The following is a 25,290-nucleotide window of genomic DNA, read 5'->3' on the forward strand; positions in this document are numbered from 1 at the left end:
TCAATCTCTTCTTTCTTTTCCACGCTTCTTCAAGGTTTCCTATTACTGTTTTCTCCTCCATGTGATATTTTACTTACATTATTATTCTAATACCATAATAAACTGTATATGTATTTACCTACCTATTACTCCTTGTTTAATCATAAATATTCAAAGATAGTTATTCCAGCATGTGTTTCCATGCCTGAATACAGAGCCAACATACAGTAGGCTTTCTGATTTAATGTGCTGGATTTATGAAAATGATACTTACCTTGATGGTTCTGGGGTAGAAAAGCAGATATCTGAACATATGGAACATTTCATTAAGTTTGATTCTGCAGATTTTTTTGGTCTCAAAATATTTTATTCAATCACATGATGTGACAATATATCTAGGATAGTTAGAGAAACTTTTTAAGAAAATTTCTAGGCCGTTTGGTTATGTGATATCTGGCTTCATGTTTACTGTTTGCCAGTATACTTAGAAGTGGTACCTACAAGGTGGAAAGCAGAAAACATCAGCATGTGTTTCTTTCAAGGCAATGGATGGACTATAAGTATTCCACTAGGGTTGGCTACTGAGTCTCCCTTTGCTGGTCTGAGTCATGTAATATATCAGTAACTCTTTTTACATAGTGAGCAGCCCGTCTGGCCTAGACTGATTTACTGAGATGAACAGCAAGAACAAGTGAAATCCTATCATCACATTCCTGCATAAATTTCAACATGAATTTAGTTGGCGTTAAATGGACATTTGTTTTTATTGTCACCAAGATTGGACTTTTTCTCCAGTAAAGCAGAATAATGTATCTATATGGCATTCTAACTTGAGCAGTACATAAAGATTAGTAAATAAGGCTCCATTAAAAATACTTAGAATGTAAGTAACATGAGTCCCAGTAGCATTTCTAATGTCCATTAATGCTTATTCTGAGGATCAGAGCTCATTTTACTGAGCCATTTAGTCAAACCGTGTGATTATTTAGAAAGTTAATTCATGCATACTAAAATCTAGCTTAAGTAATGCAGAGGGTAGGAGGTAAAACTCTATGGAGACGATAGTCCTTTTTGTTATTTAATGATCAGCCATAATTAACTTGCAAATTTGAAATAATTAGAACAAATTAAAGGTATTTAACTTTGCCTCCCTAAAGAAAAATTCAAATTGCACCAAATGCAGCTTTAAATTATTCAAGTCTCAGAGGTCTAGGCTAGATTTTTTTTTTCATAATGCCTTTTCTATGATGAGAATACCAATCTGCTTTTTGTCAGAAGGCATCCTATCAAGTAATTGTTCTTTGTTAATAAATGACATCTATTCTTCCTTATAAAAGTATTTCAGTCTCCCAAGACTGCATCAGCATTTCCTTGGCATTTAAATTCAATAAAACAAAAGGTTAATGTTTTTCTGCTTTTTAAGGAATGCAAATACAAGTGGTTTTCAATTGGTCCTGAATGACATTTAAAATTTCTCATTCAAGAGCAGACTATTGCGACATGAGACATGGGCAAAAGAGAAAGAAACTTCAGCATGCTATGGTATGTTTACCTTTCTCCACTGCAAAGTAGGGTTTCTCAGCTTCCTGTTCAGTAGTATCTTATGACTTAGTAAAATCTTAGTAAATTGAGGGAGACTAAGATATAGCAATTCTAAATATTGTAGCTTTAATTTCTTCTAATATTTTCATCTGATCATTCTCCATCAATTTAATTGCTTCAATAGATGCCGTACCTAATAATTCTACCCTGTGTCTTTAAACATCATACCTCTTCAGTGAATTCTGTACATAGTTCATCTGGACTGTAAAAATAGTAACAAATACAGTTAGCTGACAACTAGCTTCTGACTTATGCATGGACCATGGTGCAGAGCATGTGTGCAGTGCCTGCCTACACAGTTAGCTTAGTCAGTGAGCTTTGGGAAACAACATCTGATGGTGACGTTTGTATATCTCAGACTCCTTTAGGGACTTATTTTCTTTCTTTTTTTTTTTTTTCCTTTTTTAATTGGATATTTTCTTTATTTACATTTCAAATGTTGTTCCCTTTCCTGGTTACCCTCCCAAGACCCCTTATCCCATCCCTCCTCCCCCTGCTTCTATGAGGGTGTTCCCCACCCACACCCACTCCCGCCTCCCTGCCTTTGAATTCTACCCTGGGGTATGGAGCCTTCTCCTCCCATTGATGTCTGACAAGGCCATCCTCTGCTACATATGCAGCTGGAGCCATGGGTCCCTCCATGTGTACTCCTTGATTGGTGGCTTAGTCCCTGGGATCTCTGAAGGGTCTGGTTGGTTTATATTATTGTTCTTTCTATGAGATTGCAAACCCCTTCAGCTCCTTCAGGCCTTTTTCTAACTCCTCCATTTTAGATCCCATTGGGGACCCCATGCTCAGTCCAATGGTTGGCTGCAAACATCCGCCTCTGTATTTGTCACGCTCTGGCCGAGCTTCTCATGAAACAGCTATATCAGGCTCCTGTCAGCATGCTCGTTTTGGCATCCGCAATAGTGTCTGGGTTTGTTGACTGTATACGGGATAGATCCCCAGGTGGGGCAATCTTTGGATGACCTTTCCTGTGACTTATTTTCTGCCTATAAATCCTTAAATGTAATTTTTATTTAGTCTTTGAGAATTTCACATATGTATTTCACATGTTTTGATCTTCTATACCTCCTGTTCCCCTCCTAACTCTTAGTAGCACTCCCCCATCAGGTCTCCTTCCTACCTTAATATCCTCTGCTTTTAATCCACTGAGCTCACATAGAGCTTCCAACATATCAAGGGTATCAAGTCATCCATGGGAGTAAGGGCCACTCTCCCTTCTCTGAGAAGTTATTAAGCCATTAACTGCTAGTCACTTCTCAGATAAGAGTTCATATTTTATCTATACTGGTATTTTGACTGGCCTGATCTTGTGCAGGTCTTGAGCAGACAACAGACACTTGAATTTATGTGTGTAACAGCCATGTCAAGTCCAGAAAACACTAATGTATATATTGCGTAACTGACACCCATCACACCAAAAAGTCTTGTGTTTCGTTTTTCATTACATTCCTTTTAGTCTCAGTCCCAAAACACCAGCAGTCTTATTGCTATCAATTCAAATTGTATTACATGGTCTAAATATTCAAATAAATAAAATTATATAAATATGTATGCATTTATTCCCAAAGTTTGAGGACTATAAATACTTTATTGCGTGTTTCTTTCTCTTTCTTTTTTCTTGTGTGTGTTTTGTTTTGTTTTGTTTTGTTTTTTCGAGACAGGGTTTCTCTGTATAGCCCTGGCTGTCCTGGAACTCACTCTGTAGACCAAGCTGGCCTCGAACTCAGAAATCCGCCTTTCTCTGCCTCCTAAGTGCTGGGATTAAAGGTGTGCGCCACCACCGCCTGGCTCTGCATGAACTTTTGTACACCATTTTTGTGCACTAGTTGCACATAGATGCCTCTGAAGGCCAGAAGAAAATGTCAGATCCCCTATAACTGGAGTTATAGACAATTGTGAGCTGAGTGATATGGGTACTAGGAACCCAGCATAGATTATAGGCAAGATCAGTCAGTGCTCTTAACAACTGGGCCATTTCTTTTTGTATTAAATCATCATCTAGAACTAGAGTCACTATAATATTATAGTTCCCTTTTAAAGTTGTATATAACACAGCAAACCCTCTCAGTAAGCCCATTATAAGTTGAAAATTTATAAGTCAAAAAATGTACTTATAGCATAGTACATTGTAGTCCTCAGTTGAGGCTCTTCATGATCTCATGGCTATCAGCAAGCAGAACATCCTAGATAACAGCACTACGTGTTGCTAGCTTTAGGAAAATTAGAATTCAAAATTTGAAGTATATTTCTACTGAATCCATATAACTATAGTACTCCACAGTTGAAAAGGTGCAGGTTGAACCATCATTAGTTAGGGACCATCTGCAGAACACTCTCCCTAGAAAAGAATCAGAGCTCCAGCCACTCCAAGTCACTTCAAAGGCTGATTTTATCAGTTTCCTTTTAACTGTTTCACGGGTTTTGTGAAATAACCTATCATTGTGGTTTTAATATAAAGTACTCTAAGGAATGACAAACATCTTTGGATACTGCACATTGGCAATTTATATGTCTTTTCTAGCATAGTATCTACTCAACTCTTATAACTAGTTTCAATCAGATAAATAACTGATTGCTGAACATAGAGATTTTTGGATATTTTAGCTCCTATATTTTAACCTCCTTCCAAAATGTGCATTGTGAATATCTTTCCTAGTGCTTAAATTACTTTTTTATTTACTTGGAACTGGTATCTTAATAAAGATGATATTCTTCAGTAAGAGTTGTAGATGCGTACCTTTCATGTAAGTCATAGTCGATTTAGAATATTGGGTCTGAGTGTATGTTTGTGTTCTGAGGTAAGTCTCAAGGCTCAGTAACTCAGTTCTGAGGTAACTCTCAAGCATCTTTCTTTATGCTGATACCCAGTGTTGCAGGAAATATTAAAAAAAAAGAACTCGCCGCCACTGGGTGTTGGTGGCGCACGCCTTTAATCCCAGCACTTGGGAGGCAGAGGCAGGTGGATTTCTGAGTTCGAGGCCAGCCTGATCTACAGAGTGAGTTCCAGGACAGCCAGGGCTACATAGAGAAACCCTATCTCAAAACAAAACAAAACAAAAAACAAACAAACAAACAAAAACCCACCTACTCTCAGCAGGGCCAGGCCATATTCTCTCACTCCTGCCGCTGCTGCCGCCAACCCTCTGGAGCTAACCCCTGTGCCAGATGATCTCACTCACATGGTCTCTTGGCCCACCAACTCTCATGCCCTGCGAGGCTGTCTCTGGGGCGGGGGGTGCATGTTCCTCTCGCTGCCAGGCATTGCCCCATGCACCCCTGATTAGCCATCTTAACACCTAATAACCCAGTATAATTAAGACTCTTAAACTTATAGCTAACTAGTTAGACTTATATAGTAATAATATCACATTTACAAGATACCAATACAATAATTTCAGAGCCAGTTGATAATGACAAAGCTTTAACCCAGTTATTCTAACCTTTAGATAACACCATGTCTGCCTGCATTCTCGTTCTTCTCCCTCCTCTCTCCTGTGATCAAGCTCTCTGTCCCCCAGACTCCTAGCTCTCCCTCCCTTTTCCTGTCCAATCACAGGCCTGCCACTGCCCTAATGTGATTGGACAGAGAAAATCCTGCAATACCCAGTTATTTAAGGGTTATTTACGGAACTTTTTTCTTCATAAAACTATGTAATGCAGTATCAGAAGTCCACTGAATACCCATACATACATGTACAGAGAGCAGTGTTGATCACTATGCCCATTCTGATGTCCACTGAATACCCATACATACATGTACAGAGAGTAGTGTTGATCAGTATGCCCATTCTGATGTCAGCCTTGGTATCTTACCACTTATACTAAGCTTATCAATTTCTGTTGAGGAAATTGAATTTGATTTTTATTTGATTCATCGAGGATAACTAACATACTCAAAATATTGACTTTATAATATTGACTCAAAATGGTGAAAACATGTTATCTCTATATTTATTTAAACCTTTCAAGTTAATTCATTAATTCATTATAATGATATTACATATATGTTTTTCATTGAATTTACTGGTAGAATTTTTAAAAATACTCATTTTTAAATATCTGTGTTGTATACCACAATTTGGTTTTTTTTATTAGACGTTTTCTTTATTTACAGTATCTTCTTTCCCAGGATCCCCTCCAAAAAAATAAAATAAAATAAAACAAAAACTAAAACAATTCGCTGTTCCCTCCCCTTTCCCCCTGCTCACCATATCAGCCCCTCCTGCTTACTGGCCCTGGCATTCCCCTACACTGGGGCATAGAACCTTCACAGGGCCAAGGTCCTCTCCTCCCATTGATGACAGACTTAGCCATCCTCTGCTATACACATGCTACTGGAGCCATGAGTACCCCCCATGTGTACTCTTTGGTTAGAGTTTTAGTCCCTGGGAGCTCTGAGGGTACTAGTTAGTTCCTATTGTTGTTCGTCCTAAGGGGCTGCAAAGCCTTCAGCTCCTTGGGTCTTTTCTCTAGCTCCTTCATTGGGGACCCTGTACTCAGTCTAATGGATGGCTGTAAGCCTCTACTTCTGTATTAGTCAGATACTGTCAGAGCCTCTCAGGAGACAGCTATATCAGGCTCCTGTCAGCCAGCACTTGCTGGCATCCACAATAGTGTCTAGATTTGATGATTGAATATGGGAAGGATTCTCAGGTGGAACAGTCTCTGGATTGTCCTTCCTTCAGTCTCTTCTCAATAGTTAGTCTCTATAACTCCATCCATGGATATTTTATTCCCACTTTTAAGAAGAAATGAAGTATCCACACTTTGGTCTTCCTTCTTCTTGAGTTTCTTATGGTTTGTGGTTTGTACTTTGTATATTCTGATGTTCTAGCCTAATATCCACTTATCAGAGAATGCATACCATGTGTTCTTTTGTTATCTGTGTTTGGGTTATCTTACACAATTTGTTAAGTGCATATATTGTGCCAATATTTATTCTGATTTGTAAACTCATTACCATATTCAAATTCACAGTCATGTTGTGCATAAATATTTATGCCTTTACAAGCTTTATTTGTGTTTTGTTTTGTTTTTGTTTTTTCGAAACAGGGTTTCTCTGTGTAGCCCTGGCTGTCCTGGAACTCACTCTGAGTTCCAGGCCACCAGGCTGGCCTCAAACTCAGAAATCTGCCTGCCTCTGCCTCCCAAGTGCTGGGATTAAAGGCATGTGCCACCACTGCCCAGCTACAAGCTTTATTTCTATTGTTGTTTGTTTTTACTTTATTTCTTTGTTTAGACTTCTAATATAATATGGAGTAAAATGGAAGTAAATGGAGAAGAAATTCTTACATTGTTCCCAATCTTAAGGAAAAGCCATTAAATATGTCATTAATAAGTCCATTAAATATAGATATCCTATATCGAGCCTTTTTATTGTAACTGTAACACATATCTGAAGCAGGCAAACTACATAAGAAACCAGTTTGCTTTTTGTCTTTGTTTGGTTTGGTTTGGTTTGGTTTTTTTGAGCTCAAGTTCTGCAGACTAAAAGTCCACACAACACAGCAGTGGTCTAGCAAGGCCCCATAGCATATAAATGCCTGAAGGAAGGAGAAATCACACTGCAAACCAGAAAGCCAAAGAAGCAAGATACTGTAATCCATTCCTGGAACAAACTGCAGTTGATTTGAGGATCTCAAATTAGTAGTTCTCACTTCTTGAAAATTTCTGGTACCATTACTGGAGGAACCAAATTGCTGACACATGACCCTTGGGTGCCACAGCGCAGTAAGCCCTTCACCAGACCGGACTTGTTCCTTACATCCCTGTTTGCTAACTTTTGTCCAGTGCTTTGGCACATGTGATAGACTCGTGTGATTATTCTCCTTTATTCTCCTATGGTCACCATTCTTCTTAGTTGTAATGTAGTCACCATTATTTGGAAATATCAAGTTAACATTGTATTTTGCAGAACTCACTTGGTCGTTGTGTTGTTACACTTCATATGTTTCAGAGTTTGCTTTGTTAATATTTTGTTGAGAATTTGTGTATCATATGTTCATATGAACTATGACTTAGTAATACCCTTTTATCAAACTCTACAAGATTTTTATTTCATATAATCACACAAAATCTATTGAGAAGTGTCTTTAATGTAAGACTACTAATATTTTTCCTTACACATGACAAAATTCATCAGTGAAGCTATTTTGGCAGTTTCCATTGTAAAAATATCTTTGACCTTGATTACAGGTTTTCTAGGCCTAGGACTATTTCTGTTTTCCTATATCTTCTTACATTGTGAAAATTGAGCTTTTTTTTTTTTCATTTATTTATTTATTTATTTATTTATTTATTTAGCTAATTCACTTTACATCTCTCTCGCTGCCCCCCCCCGAGTCACCCCCTCCCACAGTCTTTCCCCTTTTTCCCCCACCCCTTCTCCTCGAGGTATCCCTATACCCTGGCACATCAAGTCTCTGTGAAGCTAGGCACATCCTCTCTCACTGAGGCCAGACAAGGCAGCCCAACTAGAAGGACATTTCCCACATACAGGACCAAGGTGAAGACCGAGCTGTACATTTGCTATATATGTACAGGGAGGCCTAGGTTCAGCCTGTGTATGTTCTTTGGTTGGTGGTTCAGAAGGCTCCAGGTTAGTTGACACTGTTGGTCTTCCTGTGGAGTTCCTATCCCCCTAGGCACTGCAATCCTTCCTTTATTCTTCCACAAGAGTCCCCAAGCTCCAATCACTGTTTGGCTATGGGTGTCTGCATCTGTCTGAGTCAGCTGCTAGGTGGAGTCTCTCAGAGAACAGCCATGCTAGACTCCTGTCCACAAGCATAACAAAATATCATTAATAGTGTCAGGAATTGTCCATGGGGTGGGTTTCAAGTTGAGCCAGTTATTGATTGGCCATCCCCTCAGTCTCTGTTCTATCCCCAGTCCCTGCATTACTTCTATACAGGATAAATTTTGGGTGGAAAGTATTTTGGGTGGGTTGGTGTCACTACCACTCCACTGGGGTTCCTGTCTAGATATGGAAGGTGGCCTCTTCAGGTTTCATATACTCAATACCGTGAGTCACAGCTAAGAACATCTACATTGATTCTTGGGTGTTCCTTTTATCCCATGTCTCTGTATGTTCCTGTAGATGCCCTCCTCCTTCCCACACCTGTCAGTTGCATATTTCCATTCATTCTCACAACCATTTGAACATCCCTCCTGTCCGTCCACTCACCTGATCCTGAACCCTCCCCCTTTCCCTTCAACATCCCCTCTCCCGTCCAGTTCCCTCCCTCCATCTGCCTCTTATAAATGAGTACATACTATGCATGTTCTTTTTGGACTGGGTTACTTCACTCAGGATGATACTATCAAGATCTATCCTTTGGCTTGCAAAATTCATGATGTCTTTGTTTTTAATAGCTGAATAGTATCCCACTGTGTAGATGTACCTACCATAATCTCTTTACTCATTCTTCAGTAGAAGGACATCTAGGTTGTTTCTAGTTTCTGGCTATTATGAATAGAGTTGCTATGGACATACTTGAGCAAGGGTCCTCATGGGATAGTGGAGCATCTTTTGGGTATATGCCCAGGAGTCATATAGCTGGGTCTTGAGGTACAACTATTCCCAGTTGTCTGAGAAACCACCAAATTGATTTCCAAAGTGGTTGTACAAGTTTGCACTCCCACCAGCAATGAAGGAATGTTCTCCTTGCTCCATATCCTCGCCAGCATATGCTATCTCTTGAGGTTTTGATCTTAGACATTCTGATGGGTGTAAGATGGAACCTCAGATTTGTCTGGATTTGCATTACCCTAGTGACTAAGTACTTTGAGCATTTCTTTAAGTAGTTTTTGGCCATTCGAGATTCCTCTGTTGAGAATTCTGTTTAACTCTGTTCCAGACTTTTTTATTATTTACATTTCAAATGTTATCCCCTTCCCCAGTTTCCCCTCTGCAAACCCTCTATGCCATCCCCCACTTACCCCACTTCTATGAGGGTGCTCCCCCTCCTACCCTCTACTTCCCTTGATTATTTTTTTCCCCTTCTAAGTAGGACTTTAGCATCTATTTTTTGGCCTTCCTTCCTCTTGAGCTTCATGTGGTCCTTGAGTTGTATCCTGAGTATTCCACACTTTTTGCCTATTACTCACTTATCAGTGAATACCCCAGGTTTTAATTGGGTTACTTGGGTTGTCGGTATCTATCTTCTTGCGTTCTTTATATATTTTGGATATTAGTCCTCTGTCAGATGTAAGAAGAGGATAGGCAGCTTTGTTTCATCCCTGATTTTAGTGGAAATGCTTTAAGTTTCTCTCCATTTAGTTTCATGTTGGCTTGCTGTATATTGCTTTGATTATGCTTAGGTATGTGCTATATATTCCTGATTTCTCTAATACCTTTAACATGATTTTATCCATTTTTTTTCAGTGTCTAATAATATAATCATGGGATTTTTTTTTCAGTTTGTTTATATAGTGGATTACATTGATGGATTTTCATGTACTGAAACATCCGTGCATCCCTGGGATGAAGCCTACTTGATCATGGGGAATCATGTTTTCGATGTGTTCTTGGATTCAGTTTGCAAGTATTTTATTTTTGCATCAGTGTTCATAAGAGAAATTGGTCTGAAATTCTCTTTCTTTGTTGAGTTTTTATGTGGTTTTGGTATCAGGATAACTGTGACCTCATAAAATCAGTTTGGCAGTGTTCTTTCTGTATCTATTTTGTGGAATAGTTTAAGGAGTATTGATAGTAGCTCTTCTTTGAAAGTTTGGTAGAATTCAATGCTAAGACATTCTGTCCCTGGGCATTGTTTTTTGTTTGTTTGTTTTGATTGGGAGACTTTTACTGACTGTGTCTTTTTCCTTGGGGCCTATAGGACTGTTGGGATAGTGTACCTGATCTTGATTTCACTTTGGTAAGTGGTGTCTGTCTAGAAAATCATCCACTTTTGTCTATATTTTCCGATTTTATGAAGTACAGGCTTTTCAAGTAATGTATAATGATTCTTCGAATTTCTTCAGTTTCTGTTATGCATCCCTTTTCATTTCTGATTTTGTTAATTTGGAGACTATCTCTCTGCCTTTTACTTAGTTTGGCTAAAGGTTTGTCTATCTTGTTGATTTTTCTCAAAGAACCAGCTCTTGGTTTTATTGATTCTTTGTATTATTCTCTTTCTTTGTACTTTAGGAATTTCAGCCCCCAGTTTGATTATTTCCTGCAGTCTACTCCTCTTGGCTGTGTTTGCTTCTTTTTGTTCTAGACCTTTCAGGTGTGCTGTTAAGTTGCTAGTGTGGGATCTCTTTATGAAGGCCCTTAGTATTATGAACTTTTCTTTTAGCACTGCTTTCATTGTGTTTCATAAGTTTGGATAGGTTGTGCCTTCATTTTCATTGAATCCTAATAAGTCCTTACTTTCTTTATTCTTTCCTTATCCCAGTGGTCATTGAGTAGAGTGTTGTTTGGTTTCCATGAGTTTGTGGCTTTCTGTTCCTTCTGTTGTTGTTTAACCATGGCAGTCTAATAAGATACAGGGGTATTTCAGCTTTCTTGTATCTGTATTGTGACCAAGTATATGATCAGTTTTGGAAGAGATTCTATGAGGTATTGAGAAAAAGGTATATTCTTCTGTGTTAGGGTGAAATGTTCTGTAGGTATCTGTTAAGTCCATTTGAGTCATAATTTCCATTAGTTTCTGCCTGGATAATCTGTCCATTGGTGTTAATGTCTCTCACTATTAAAGGGTGGGGTTCAATGTGTGATTTAATAAGCTTTAGTAATGTTTCTTTTAGAAATGTAGTTCCCAGCCGGGCGTGGTGGTGCACACCTTTAATCCCAGCACTTGGGAGGGAGAGGCAGGTGGATTTCTGAGTTTGAGGCCAGCCTAGTCTACAGAGTGAGTTCCAGGACAGCCAGGGCTATACAGAGAAACCCTGTCTCAAAAAACCAAAAAAAAAGAAATGTAGCTCCCTTGCATTTGGGCATAGCTATTCAAACTTAAGAAGTCATCTTGATGGATGTTCCTTTTAATTAATATGAAGTGTCCTTCTCCATCTCTTCTGGTTAATTTTGGTTGAAAGTCTATTTTATTAGATATTAGAATGGCTATTCTAGCTTGCAATTCTAGTCCATTTGCTTGGAATTTTTTTCCTAGCCCTTTACTTTGAAGTTGAGGTGTGTGTCTTATATGCAGCAGAATGATGGATCCTGTTTTCACATCCAATCTGATAGTCTGTCTTTTTACTGAAGAATTGAGTTTGTTGATATTGAGAGATATTCAAGTGCAATGATTATTAATTCTTGTTATTTTGATGTTAGTGGCTGATTATTATGTGGCAGGATGATTTTCTGTTATGGTCCAATCAATTTGGTGTTCTGTAAGCTTCTTGTATATTTATAGGCATCTCTTTCTTTAGTTTATGGAAATCTTCTTTGACTGTTGTGTCAATTCCTTCTAGTGTATTTTCTATGCCAGAGAGTCCCTCTCCCATCTCTTATGTTGTTGATGTTTATATCTGTAGTTCCTGTTCTTTTACCTAGGTTTTTCATTTCGAGGATTCCCTTAGTTTGTGTTTTCTTTATTGCTTCTGTTTCTATTTTCAGGTGTCAAACAGTTTTATTCATTTTCTTCACCACTTTGATTGTATTTTCCTATTTTTCTTTAGTGGAAATTATTCATTTCCTCTTTAAAGACTTTATCATCTTTATAAGGTTGGATTTAAGGTCATTTTTTTGTACTTTAGCTGTGTTAATACATCCAGGACTTGCTGTAGCAGGATAGCTGGGCTCTGGTGGTGCCATATTGCCCTAGCTCTTTTTGATTGTGTTCTTACACTGGAGTTTAGCCATCTGGTTATCTCTAGCAGACCTCTGGGAATGTGACAGAGTTGTAGGCCAAAAGTAGAGTACAGGGGACAGGGTGCTGTTTCTCCCTTGTTGGATATGCTTTAGGGGAACTTGGTAGGAAAGGAGTTGGAGGTGTGTTGAGGTTTGGGGAGCATCTCATCGGTTTGCCCCTGGTGCAAGCTTTCCTCAGGAAATGCAGGCAGAGGTGTAGGTTGAAAAATAGAGAGCAGGGATCAGGCACCGTTCTTTGGTATGTCACAAGGAGACTTAGCAGGCAAGGGCTTAAGAGTGGGGTTCCCTGGAACCTTCAGGCCTCAAGAAATGCAAGCAGAGTTGTGGGACTGAAAATGGAGAGCAGGGAACCAAGAGCAATTTACAGCTCTTAGGTGTGCCCCAGGTGGACCCAGGTATTTTTCATATTTTAATACCAGCTTCTCTCCAGTTTTGTTTTATTTTTTTCAGCCTGTAGATTATTTAGAACTATGTTAAATACTTAACACATTTTTATGACATGTAGACTTTTATCTTGGTTTAACTCCATTATGGTTAAGTTCCATATTCTATTAGCTTTAAATTGTTTGAAATATACTGAAGTTTATTCTGGAGGCCAATATAGTATGTATTGGGCAACATTGCATGTGCCTTTCTAAAAATGTTCATTGTGCTATTGAGTGCAGTGATCTGCACATGCTGACTGGAGACTGATGGGTTTGTTCTTTCATAGTCTATTAAAGTTTTGTCTTATTTTTCTTATCAACTGATAATAATGGAAGACTAAAGTCCCAGGATAGAATGTGAATTTCTCTAGTCTTGAGTCATAACAGGTTTTATTACATCTGTTTTGAAAGCATTGTCTTAGATGAATGTATCCTTATGATTTTTGTGTGCTCTGATATTTTTTAAATTTACATTTTATTTTTAATTGAAAATAGATTTTTTCATATATATTCTGATATATGACTAGAAAAAATGAATAAAAAAGCTAAAGCAAAAGCAAAAATATCACATACAGACACAGAGACACATTCACACACAGAAAACCCTAAGAATAAAATCGGAAACAATAATATATAAGCAAAAGGCTTGTAAGGTTTTGTTTTTAAAATGCACAGGTAAAGCAATGAGATATACCTCCAAAAATACAGTTGAGTTCATTTCCTGTTGGCTTTGTAATACTGGACATGGGGCCTGCTGTTAAGTGTGGTTTCTAACCCAGTGAAACTCCACTGGAGAAATGTTGGGTGCCTTTTTCCGTCCAGCGGAAATAAGGAGGCAACAATGAGCTCTTCTCCAAGCAGGTTTTATTCAGGAACCTTTATTTTTACTTCTTCTCTAGCTAGCTTCTTTTATATTTTTCTATATCTTCTTCTTACATCTTACTAGTTATATCTTTCTACTTTCTTCTTACTTACTCCTATTTTCTACTTACTCCTATTCCCTACATCTTACTACATACATCTTACTTACTACTATTCTTATTCTTACATCTTACTTCTATCTTTACATCTTATTTCTATCTTTACATCTTACTTACTCCTATTCTTACATACATCTTACTTCTATATCTACATACTTACTCCTATCTATACATACTTACTCACTATTATTTCTCTACATACTTACTCCTAATCTCTATATCTTACTTACTATCTCCCAGCCCCCAGCCCTTGTGGGTTAAATACTTTCCCTGGTCACAATCATCATCAGCTACATGGCAAAGCATAACAGGCTGCGGGAAAATCATGCCAGCTTGCATCATAATCTGGAGGCACGCAGCTTTTCCAACTAAGGGCTTGTTTATCAATGCTCTCTGCTCTGGCCGGAGACCAGGTGTTCAATATATATATTGGGTGGCAGCTGCGGCTCCCCACAGAGAAAACTAACTTTTCTTTTGCTAAAGGTTACCAGTTGGTTATTGATACAGGACTTGCCTGCCTGTGTAAGGCTCAGGGTTTGATCTCCAGCCCTGCAAAGATAATGTCCAAACAACCTCCCACACAATAGATGAACAAAAGCTAATTTGTGTCCATAATATGTTTAAAGTCAAGCTGATGTTGATGAGGAAGGGGCCTGCTCATTCCATCCCTTTTCTGTTTGGAAACATCATCTTACTCCGTAGCACAGGCTGGACTGGAACACATGAAGATCATCCTTCCTTCCTTACCATCCCTAGTGCTGAGTTTACAGACATGAACCTCCAAGCCCAGCTTGTTTTCTTTTTCTTACCCTTTTAAAGGAAAAAAAAAAAGATAATACTTTTTCTGTTAACTCCCCCAGCTGTTCCTTTTGATAGTTTTTGTAACCAGTTCCAAATGCCTCCCTAACTTAGAGTAAACTGTGTGGCAGGAATGTGGTGCCGCTTTGTGTAGACAGTAGGATATTTCTTGTTCTATTGGTACAGTCAATTCCCCATTATTACCTTTGGTACTGTCATACACACACACACACACACACACACACACATATACACATACATACATATATATGGTATCTAAGTACCTGTAAGCTTGACAGAATAGTGTTATCAGTTTGGCTTTGAGGACTCCTATACTTTAAAGAAATTTTTAAAATTTTCAGCCTTTTATATTTATTTACACATGTACTATTTCTGATGCTCCTCATTCTCTTTATAGATCCAAATTTCCATCTGGTGTCATTTTCCTGCAACTTGAAAAACATCCTGTTATTTCTTGTAATGCAGGTGTTCTGGAAACAAAATTTCCACTTTTAATTTTAAAATATTATTTCTTCTTTTTGAGGGACATTTTATAAGAAGTAAACTCTGAGGTGACAGATTTGTCAGCTTTCAGCATTGTAGAGATATCCTTCTTATCTTCTAGCCATTACTGTTTTGATGTTAGTAGGTCATATGTAATACCATTCTTCTGCATGTAACTAACACATTTCTTGAGTCGAAGGATTCTTTTATCTTTGCTTTGACTCAATTTAACTATTAAGGGTAGGAAGGCCCTGCTATTAAAGTTGCAGTCCACTGTGTCCAGAGAAGGTCTCCAAGCGTGGCACAATATGGAGAACTCCCTTTCTAAGGGGGCTTCCTCTCTCTGCCTGATCTTATGAAAGTGTCTCTAAGCACAAGACCCTGACCTCATGTAGAGGATAACCCTCACAGGGCTTCCTGCAGGTGCTGCATGAGTCATTTCATAAGTCCCACTCAGTCTTTCCATCTTAAGATAATATGATAATTAGGTATTATGTTTTGATCAATCAGTCTTTCCTGCCTGTTAGCATTTGGTCTAAACTCCACCCCCACAGTTACCTGGCAACAACCAGGTATGCTCCACCCCATTATAAAAGGGGCTGCTTGCTCCCTCCTCCCTCTCTTGTTCACTTGTTCTCTTGCTCCTGCTCTGTCTCCTAGCCCTTCCCTCCTCCCTTCCCCCTCTCCACATGTGAATAGCTGTCCTCTTCTCTCCCTTTCTCTTCCTCCCTACCCCCCTTTCTCTCCCTCTCTCTCTCTGCCTTTCTCTGCCTCTACTACCCTCTTAACTCCCCTCCCCATGCCCTGAATAATCTCTACTCTATACTATACCTCCATGTGGCTGGTCCCTCAGGAAGAAGGGATGCCTTGTCAGGGGCCCACTGAGACATCTCCTTCCCCCACACCTCACCACACCCCCATAGGACATAACCCCTCTGTCTTTATGCTTTTATAAACACATCACTGCCTGTAACCCAAAAGACCTCTGAGGAAAGTCAGGTGGCCTACTGTCAGATTACAGGCTTAACTTTCTGTTCCCATAAGAACCTGCCTGGCAGGTAAATGCAGTATTCCTGTCCTAGCCAATTGTGTATCTACTCTGGAAATACCTATGTACTCCCCAAGATCTATATACATACTCCTTGTTTACCCTGAATAAGGTTGAGCTGCCTCACTGAAGCTGGATGCTCATAGCTGTCTGAACCCTGCTGTCCACCTCCCACCCCCCTCTACTCCCTTTGTCCTTTCAGGCCAGTGGTCTATAGCCTCCAGAGGGCCACAATTAAGTCAAAATTGTTTGTTTGTTTGTTTTTTTAAATCAAGTTTAGAACCTTTTTTGACATTACTTTTAGGGCAAATTTTTGAGTTGTTTGTTCTGCCCCATTCTAGTGAATTCTTTAATATTTCAGTATATTCATAGACAACTTTGGGTTGTCTTTAAAATCCCAGAGAATCTGCTTGATTTCCTTCAGAAAATTTTTTCTATTTTCCAAACTAAGTATTTCTATTTATTCTGTTATAAAATCTATTTAACATTTATGCTTTCATCTCCAGATATTTACGTCAGCTACTATAATTTTCAGTTCTAAAATTTCCACCTAGTTTTAATTACAGACTACATATCTCTCCTGAAGCTGCCTGTCGGCTCATTCATTAAGTAGTTCATATAACTACTTGACTGCCTGATAAACCTTTGAGCCTAGCTTCTAGCACTAAGACCTGGGCAGCTCCCAGCCACAGTCAGAAAAGCCTCTTTGAGCAGTGGACAGCAGTCAATAGAGAGATGCATAACTAGAAAGTGCTGAGACTAAGGGACTGCATGCTCAAGCCTCAATGGGAGTCATCTTTATTAACCAGCAACACTCAGGGACTGTTCTGAAAGAAGAGGCAGGGAAGGTGTGAGAGCTGCAAGATGGACATGAGTGCTGTAAAAACAAACCAAAGTCGTCTTCTAGACTTGACCTGATTATCTCAAGAATGAACACAGCAGCCATGGTCACCCACCCAAGACATGCCAGAATTCCAGCAAGCCAAGCACCAGCCTTGGCTTGGAGAGGGGCTCTGAGGAAGGGGTGTCTAGGAGCAGCAAAAACAAATGATGCAAATCATGGGCCCAAGCTAGTGGGGGGCTTGTGTGCTCTTGGAGACAGCTTTCCAGCCTGCTTTCTCTCTGCATTCTTTCTCTCTCTCATCTGCTTTCTCTTGGTCTGATTGCTTTCTCTGGAGATTTCCAGACAGCTCTCTCTCTAGTCAGCTTTCTCTGCTCCTGTCAGTTGTCCAAGCAGTTCTCTCTTGGTAGCCTAAACAGTTCTCTGGATAGCTCATCTCCTGCAGATCCTAAACCCAATCTCTTATTTTACATATCATCCAGTCATTTACTCCAGGCTTCCTTGATTATCCTGTGAATCAGCATTCTCTGGCCTCAGCCCTTAATTTTTTGGGAACAGCAGGCTCACATTTTCTTTTAACATTGCAAAAGAATTCAGAGATCTGCTTGCCTCTGTTAACCACAGATGCTAAGCTATCAAAGTGTGACCCAGTACTGAAATTATCATATCTACCACACCTGGGCCTAACCTTGCTCTGCCTAACCTTGCTCTGCCCCAAGGTGATCCTGAACTCTGGAATTTGTCCGCCTTTGTAAGCATAAACAAAAACACTTATCTGGGTAGATCTCTTGCAATCACTACTCCCTAAATCTCCTTATTTCCTTCCTTAGTATCTTTCTGGCAAGCTGGCTCACAGTGCAGCTGCCTCTGTTTCTTCTGATTCATGAGGCCCCTCATATAATTCATATTGCATCCTTATTTTTTTACATAGTTGAGAAATTATATATTTTTGAATTATGTTCTTGAGAGTTCTTTTCCACAGCCTTAAGGGCTGTCTTGAGGCTCCCATCCTTTACCATTTTGCTAAGACATTAGTCACACCATCGCCTTCAGGAATCATGCTTTCTAATTTCAGGAGGACATTCCTTAAAGGAGGAATGTAAAACATGTACATTATTATACAAACAAGCCTTATGCCCTCGGCAGCCACCCACACTCCTGGAGGCCTATGTCTGCTGGCCCTGTTCCAGGGGCAAGAACCATGTCATTCTGTCCCCACCATGGCCATGCTGAACTCAACATCAGTATAGATGAGTAAAAGATCCCCAGTCCTCATTCCCAACTTGGAATCTATTGACAGTAAGTAGCTGGAGAGAGAGATAATCCTTTTCTGAAGATACAGCCATGGTAGTTTTCCCATGCTCTAGTGGATAACTGCACATCTGTGCACATATGGGCAGCACTAACTAGACTTAGTAGAATACCAAAACAATGACATGAAATTAGGGGAGGCTATTAGAACATGAAGGAAGTTGGAGGTGGGGAGGAGAGGATAGAGATGATCATAATATATATATATATATATGATTTAATTTTTTCATAAATGAAAGTTCTAGGGGGAGAGCTCAGAATGGCAGCGTTGGCATGGCAGCAGGTGCCCAGGTCAAGAAGCTGAGAAATGACATATTCAACCACAAGCATGAAGCAGAGAGAGCAAACTGAAAGCAGTGACTCTATAAATGTACATGGCCCTCCCTCAGTGATATACTGTCTTTAGAAAGACTATGTCACCTCCCGAAACAGCACTGTCAGCTGATAACTGAGCCTATGGGGCATGTTTCCTAATTCATATTAATACAATTTCTTCATATCCTGCAATCAAAATAAGTGGTGTTGTAAGACCCCAACCCTAGGTCAGTGGTACTTACTTCGAGATGCCCTGGAGTGAGACACCAAGATGCATCTGGATGAAAAAGCCAGAGGTTGTGGTCTTGACCTTCAACTAGTTCCTCAAGGAGAATGACTAGAAGGCAACCCTCCCTCCCCCTCCCCCCTCCTCCCCAGTGGCTATTACGAGCAGTTTTAATACTTCTTAGAGGCATAGGCTATATCAACAAGGTTACAGTTCAAATTTATTGGCAAAGCATATTGACCTTTAGATCTATTGTCTAGCAAGTATGACATGCATTTGAACTCTACCAGGAACTTTCCATAGTGTTAGGTGACTATCAGTCAGTACATTCTTAAAATTTTTTACTCAAGAATATTCCTGTGGGTGGAGAATGGAATTTGTCCAGGCAGGAGGGGAAGCTGTAAGGAGAGTGTGGGACTGGAAAAAGCCCTTGGGCCCCTCAGTGTCTTCAGCAATAGGATCTTACCATCCAGTAATAAGGAGCAACCAACAGCAATGGCAATAGGCTGCATTTTGGAGACCTCCTTGACCAATAACTGATGGGAAGATACTCCATGCTTAGCACTAAGATTTTCACGTAATAACCCATGTCTTCTAGAAGCAGCACTATTTTCTCTTCTGGCTGTATAATTTTGCATGACCTATCTTCAAGTTTACCAACTCATTCTTCTGCTAGTTTGGTTCATTCTTTGAACTCTTGAGTCAGCCACTATATTTTTCGCTTCTAAATATAACTGAGTTTTCTAAGATTTTTTTATGTGGAAATGAGAGATTTAATTCCCCATCTTACAGCCCTGGTGGCCATGTTCCAGCCACAGCAAGCAGCAGAACTTGGCAACTTCAGCAACATGGCTCTGGCAGTGCCCATGTGATGGTTGTCCAGGGTGTATGTCTTCTTTCCTATGTTTCTGTGGTGGACACTAAAGTAGATTCTGGCTGCCTAGGACTAGCCCCCGCAGTCCTTTCAACAGATCCCTGCAAGTTAAGCTGCATACCAACTTAGATGCTTTGTAGTTGAAGCATAGTACAAAGAACTAAGAAGGACCATCACATAATTTGATGAAGTCTGGAGCTCACTAGGTGTGTGGGTTTGTAAATCTAAAGGAAAACCAAGAGAAGGGAAGGGAAAAGAAAAGATTATTTATCAATTAACACCTTACTCGTGTAGATGCAGCTTTTCTTTAGAGTTTAGAATTCTGGTGAAAAGGAGAACAGCCAAGATTACAGAAGCCCTGGGGAGTTTAAAAAGAAGAGAGATGGCTCAGTGGTTGAGAGCACTGACTGCTCTTCCAAAGGTCCTGAGTACAATTCCCAGCAACCACATGGTGGCTCACAACCATCTTTAATGGGATCTGATGTCCTCTTATGGCGTGTCTGAAGACAGCTAGAGAGCTCATATACATAAAGTGAATAAATGATTTTTAAAAAAAAGAACAAGAGAGAGAAACAGGCAGGGAAGAAACAGGCAGGTCTATGCATGAGACTCCGTAAGTCATCTTACTAAAACTTTTCTAGATAATTTAAATTCACCACCAGGCTAGGAATCAGTTCCTAAAATTAGCACTTTTTTGAGAACAATGCTTATGACACAGAGGCCCTTCTCCCTGTCACATTTGCTAAGTATGCCAGCATTTTTCTTACAAGCCTGCCTCCTTGTGTGAATCTCAGTGTGTTCCATTCCTCCATTGTTTTCCACCATTATTTCTGTAAGGCTTTGACATGCCAATCAAAGTCATTGTGTGTCCACACTCCTGCCATCCTTTGGTGACTCTGCCATCCATGGATGGTTGCTCCATCCCTGACACAGGTAAAGATGTTTTTGTTCTTTTTTCTCTGTTTTCTAAAGTGACTCACATGTGACCATATTCCAAATTTGTGTCGCTTAGTGTAGTTCCATCATGCACTGCCTTTGTGCTCTCGCTTCTTTGTCTTGAGGCTCTGTCTCACGTTCCTCACATACACCACACCAAAAGTTTTCACTTCATTTTCTTTGCTTTTTATTTATTTTACACAACTTCATTCCCTTTTGCTTTTCTGATAGTCTTTGATCCCTTATTGCTTTACTTTCTCCTACTCGTCTATCTCAGACCATAAAATTAACTTAGATATTTCCTACCATCATATTTAACTACTATTTGCCTGCAGTTGCTACACTGGCCCTAGATAACTAAGTTTCATTTCCAAAACTCCAAATGTACAGTTTGAGGATTAACATCATTAAAATAATTTGTTCTCCAAAATTTTGTAGCAAGATACAAAATGTACCTTTAGAAAAAAATATTCAAATTATATATCAATTAAAATAAGAAAACAATTCTTACTGCCATAGTTCTATTGCAACTCATGCTAATTTCAAATATGTGCATGTGATCTGTGTATTTCCCTGTGCCCTCCATAGCCCATTCATGCTTCCTCTTTCAGTTTATTGAAGCCGAAATGTGATGGATGGCTGCGTGGAACCTCATCATCCTTTAAAATGTGCCCAGACTCTCCAAACAGTGGGCAAAACCGGAGGGAGAAGAAAACTGTTGAGTTTCAGTCACATGTGGAGAATGGCATCCGATGGACATGTCAACAGAATGATGCATGCGGAGCCCAGAGAGGTGAGTGTAGTGTCTACAGTAGCAGAGAGAGAAGTTGTTAAGGATGGTGGAAGGGGGCTGCTGTATGCAAGCCAGTGAACAGAAGGTGATTTCCACTATGCTGAGCTGCGGTTGGCATTTCAGATAAACATATGCCTGGAAAGCTGTGGGTGGCCCAGCTGCTGGATTCTCAAATCACATCTACATTTATTTCTCTCAGAGTACTGATATGAAAAGTTGTCCAGTTTGGCCCTACTTTTTAAAGCTGAATTGAGCAGTAAGTATGATTGTAGACACCAAATGATTTTCTCAAAGTGCGTAATAAAATAAGAAGTTGAACATAAAGTTCAACTCTTTTCTCCTGGAAAAGAAAGTTGACTGATAATGTAGGGACTGTGGAGGAGAGATCATGAGCAACTTTCACATTGTAACTAAACCCTGTCTCCCAAGACTCAACAAATAGTGCCAGCACTCTCTGAAGTGCTGATAGTACTTCCAGCATTCTATATAGGTCTAAAAGGAAGTAAACTATTACTGAAGTAATGCATGAAAGAGATGTGTGTTTTCCAGTGGTTCTGAAGTGACTCCTGTGCAGTCTATCTATTCCAACAGGCTTAAGGGCTGATTTGAAAGGATGAACCTCCTGTGGACAGATGTATAGGAAATAGGATATCTCTGCTCACACCCTCCTCTGGACTATTCTTCTGATTTCTTCTTACATGCCCTCTTCTAACATGCAAGCTCTTCTCCTACTAATGGTAACCAACTTACTGTTCATAATTTCTATAACTCTCACATTAGCTTATTTATTTGTGAAAATTTTTATATGTGCCTTTCCTTGCTTTTGCCAACTGCTGCCAGCATTGCTGTGTTCTGGGGGTGTGGAGATTTGCCTAGGTAATAGCTTGTGAGTATGGTGGTTTGGATAGTTAATAGCCCCGTAGACTCATGTGTTCTAATGTTTGACTGTAAGGAAAGGCACTGTTCAGAGACATGGCTCTGTTGGAGTAGGTGTGGACTTGTTGGAGGAAGTGTGTCACTGTGGAGGCAGGCTTTGAGGTCTCACATATGTTCAAGTCTTGCCAATGTGACATAGTCTTTTCTGCCTGTGGATCAAGATATAGATGCATTGGTCCTGTTCCAACACATGTCTGCCTGAAGGCTGCCATGCTTCCTCCCATGTTGATGATGGACTGAATCTCTGAAACTGTAAGCCAGTCCCAATCAAATGTTTTATTGTATAAGAGTTCCTTTACTTATGATATCCCTTCACAGCAATGAAACCCAAGCTAGAAGTTGGTACCAAGGAATGGAGTATTGCTATGATAGTCCTAAGGATGCTTTTATTTGGAGGAATGTGGGTTTGGGGACTTTGAAAAAGGAAAACAGTTCAACTATTTAAACATTGCTTAATGGGCCATACTAGTAAGAATATGAAGGACAGTGGTGCTGAGGGTGGTATGAACTGTGGAGCCTAGCTCAAAGGTTTCAGGGAAGAATTTTAGAATGTTTCCTACAAATCATTCTTATGATATTTTGCTGAAGAATGTCGCAACGTTTTGCTCTCGTCTATCTGAGGCGAGGGTGAAAGTGTGGATACTTCGTTCCTTCTTAAAAGGGGGAACAAAATTCCCGTGGAAGGAGTTGTAGAGACTAGCTATGGAGCAGAGACTAAAGGAAGGACAATTCAGAGACTGTTCCTCCTGAGAATCCTTCCCATATTCAATCATCAAATCCAGACACTATTATGCCAGCAAGTGCTGGCTGACAGGAGCTTGATATAGCTGTCTCATGAGAGGCTCTGACAGTACCTGACTAATACAGAAGTAGAGGCTCACAGCCATCCATTAGACTGAGTACAGGGTCCCCAATGAAGGAGCTAGAGAAAGGACCCAAGGAGCTGAAGGGTTTCCAGCCCAGCCCCTTAGGACGAACAACAATAGGAACTAACTAGTACCCTCAGAGCTCCCAGTGACTAAAACTCCAACTAAAGGGTACACATGGGGGAACTCATGGGTCCAGGAGCATATGTATAGCAGAGGATGGCCAATTCGGTCATCAGTGGGAGGAGAGGACCTTGGTCCTGTGAAGGTTCTATGCCCCAGTGTAGGGGAATGCCAGGGCCAGTAAGCAGGAGAGGGTGGGATGGGAGGGGGGGATGGAACAGGGGATTGTTTTAGTTTTTGTTTATTTTGGTTTTTTTGGAGGGGAACCTGGGAAAGGAGATATTGATAATAAAGAAAACATCTAATAAAAAAAATATAAAAAAAGAGAAATTGAGATAATTACATTGGAAAAGGAAATCTCAAAACAGCCTAGAATAGACTCTGTCCTGTAGTTTACTCTTATGAAGAGCATACCTTTTACAAACTGAACAAGGAAAATATAAAATGTGTGGTTCAAGGATTAAAAAGGTATCAGGAAATAGAATGACTAAATCCTGTGTTCAAATAAGTAAACAGATTAAAGATATTAAATGTAATTAAGGGAGTAGTGACCTCAGGGTAAGATCCCACCTAACTAAGCTTAAAGGAATTAAAGAAAAGTGTAGATCCAGGCATGATAGTATACACCATTAATTCCAGCATTTGGGAGACAAAGTCATGGTGATTGCTTGAATTCAAGGTCAGTCTACAGAGCAAGTTCCAGGAAGCCAAACTTAGGCAGTAAAGGAAATCATCTGAAACAGAAAGCTGGTGAAGATATAATAGAATAAGAAGGCCATGTTCCAGCCACAGCAAGCAGCAGAACTTGGCAACTTCAGCAACATGGCTCTGGCTTTAGAGTCAAGAATAGAAGAAAGGGAATATAGAATTTCCCTTTATTACTAAGGAAAGCCGCTGAGGCCAGATATGTGGCAGAGGTGTCCTTGTATGGAAGTCTAGAAAGAAAGGGGTTATGAAACATCCTTCCATGACTAAGAAAAGCCACTGAGCCTAGAGCATGTGGCAGGGGTGAAGCCTGAATTCACCTGGAGACTTTAAAATGTTGGCAATGTCAGAGTCGTGGGATACTTGGAAAGAAAAGCTGCTAACAGGAAATGGAACCAACCCAAGAAAAAGAAGTGTATTACAGTCAACCAGGCTGAAAGGAGTTGGAGATCTGAAGAGCATTTTCATATCAGACATGGAGATGCAAAGTTTGGAGTTTTTTCTTGGTTTTTTTTTTTCAGTTTTTAAAATTTATTCTGGAATATTAAACATGTTAGAAGTAGAAAAAAATTCTCTTATGAAGTCCTCTATGAAACAAAATTGTGACAAGTTTCTGATTAGACAGAAACCTTTCCATCTCCAAGGGAGAATATGCAGCATAACTATGACTTCACAGAATGAATTGAGTAGTGTTCCTTCTGTTTCTATTTTGTGAAATAGGTTGAAGAGTATTGGTATTAGATCTTCTTTGAAGGTCTGACAGAATTCTGCACTAAACCCATCTAGTCCTGGGCTTTTTTTGGTTGGGAAACTTTTAATAACTACTTCTACTTCTTTAGGGATTATGGGACTGTTATGGTTTATCTGACCCTGATTTAACTTAGGTATTTGGTATCTGTCTAGAAAATTGTCCATTTCATCCAGATTTTCCAGTTGTGTTGAATATAGGCTTTTGTAGTAGGATCTGATGATTTTTTTTAATTTCCTCAGTTTCTGTTTTCATATCTCCCTTTTCATTTCTAATTTTGTTAATTTGGATACTGTCTCTGTACCTTCTGGTTAGTCTGGCTAAGGGCTTAATCTATTTTGTTGACTTTCACAAAGAACCAGGTCCTGGTTTTGTTGATTCTTTGTATAGTTCTTTTTGTTTCTACTTGGTTGATTTCAGCCCTGAGTTTGATTATTTCCTGCAGTCTATTCCTT

General features: G+C 39.6%; 1 protein-coding gene across 3 annotated transcripts in view; it reads left to right on the forward strand.

Moving 5' to 3' along the window:
- Positions 1–25,290, forward strand: part of Kiaa1328 (KIAA1328 ortholog) — a 290,749-nt gene that overhangs the window by 200,421 nt on the left and 65,038 nt on the right. For all 3 annotated transcript variants that reach the window (XM_031365156.1, XM_031365157.1, XM_031365158.1), the window contains one exon: positions 21,276–21,457. In XM_031365156.1, the coding sequence (XP_031221016.1) occupies positions 21,276–21,457 (182 nt within the window). The remainder of the gene's footprint in view (positions 1–21,275; positions 21,458–25,290) is intronic.

Source organism: Mastomys coucha, unplaced genomic scaffold (assembly GCF_008632895.1).
Source record: "Mastomys coucha isolate ucsf_1 unplaced genomic scaffold, UCSF_Mcou_1 pScaffold13, whole genome shotgun sequence".
Lineage (NCBI taxonomy): Eukaryota > Metazoa > Chordata > Mammalia > Rodentia > Muridae > Mastomys > Mastomys coucha.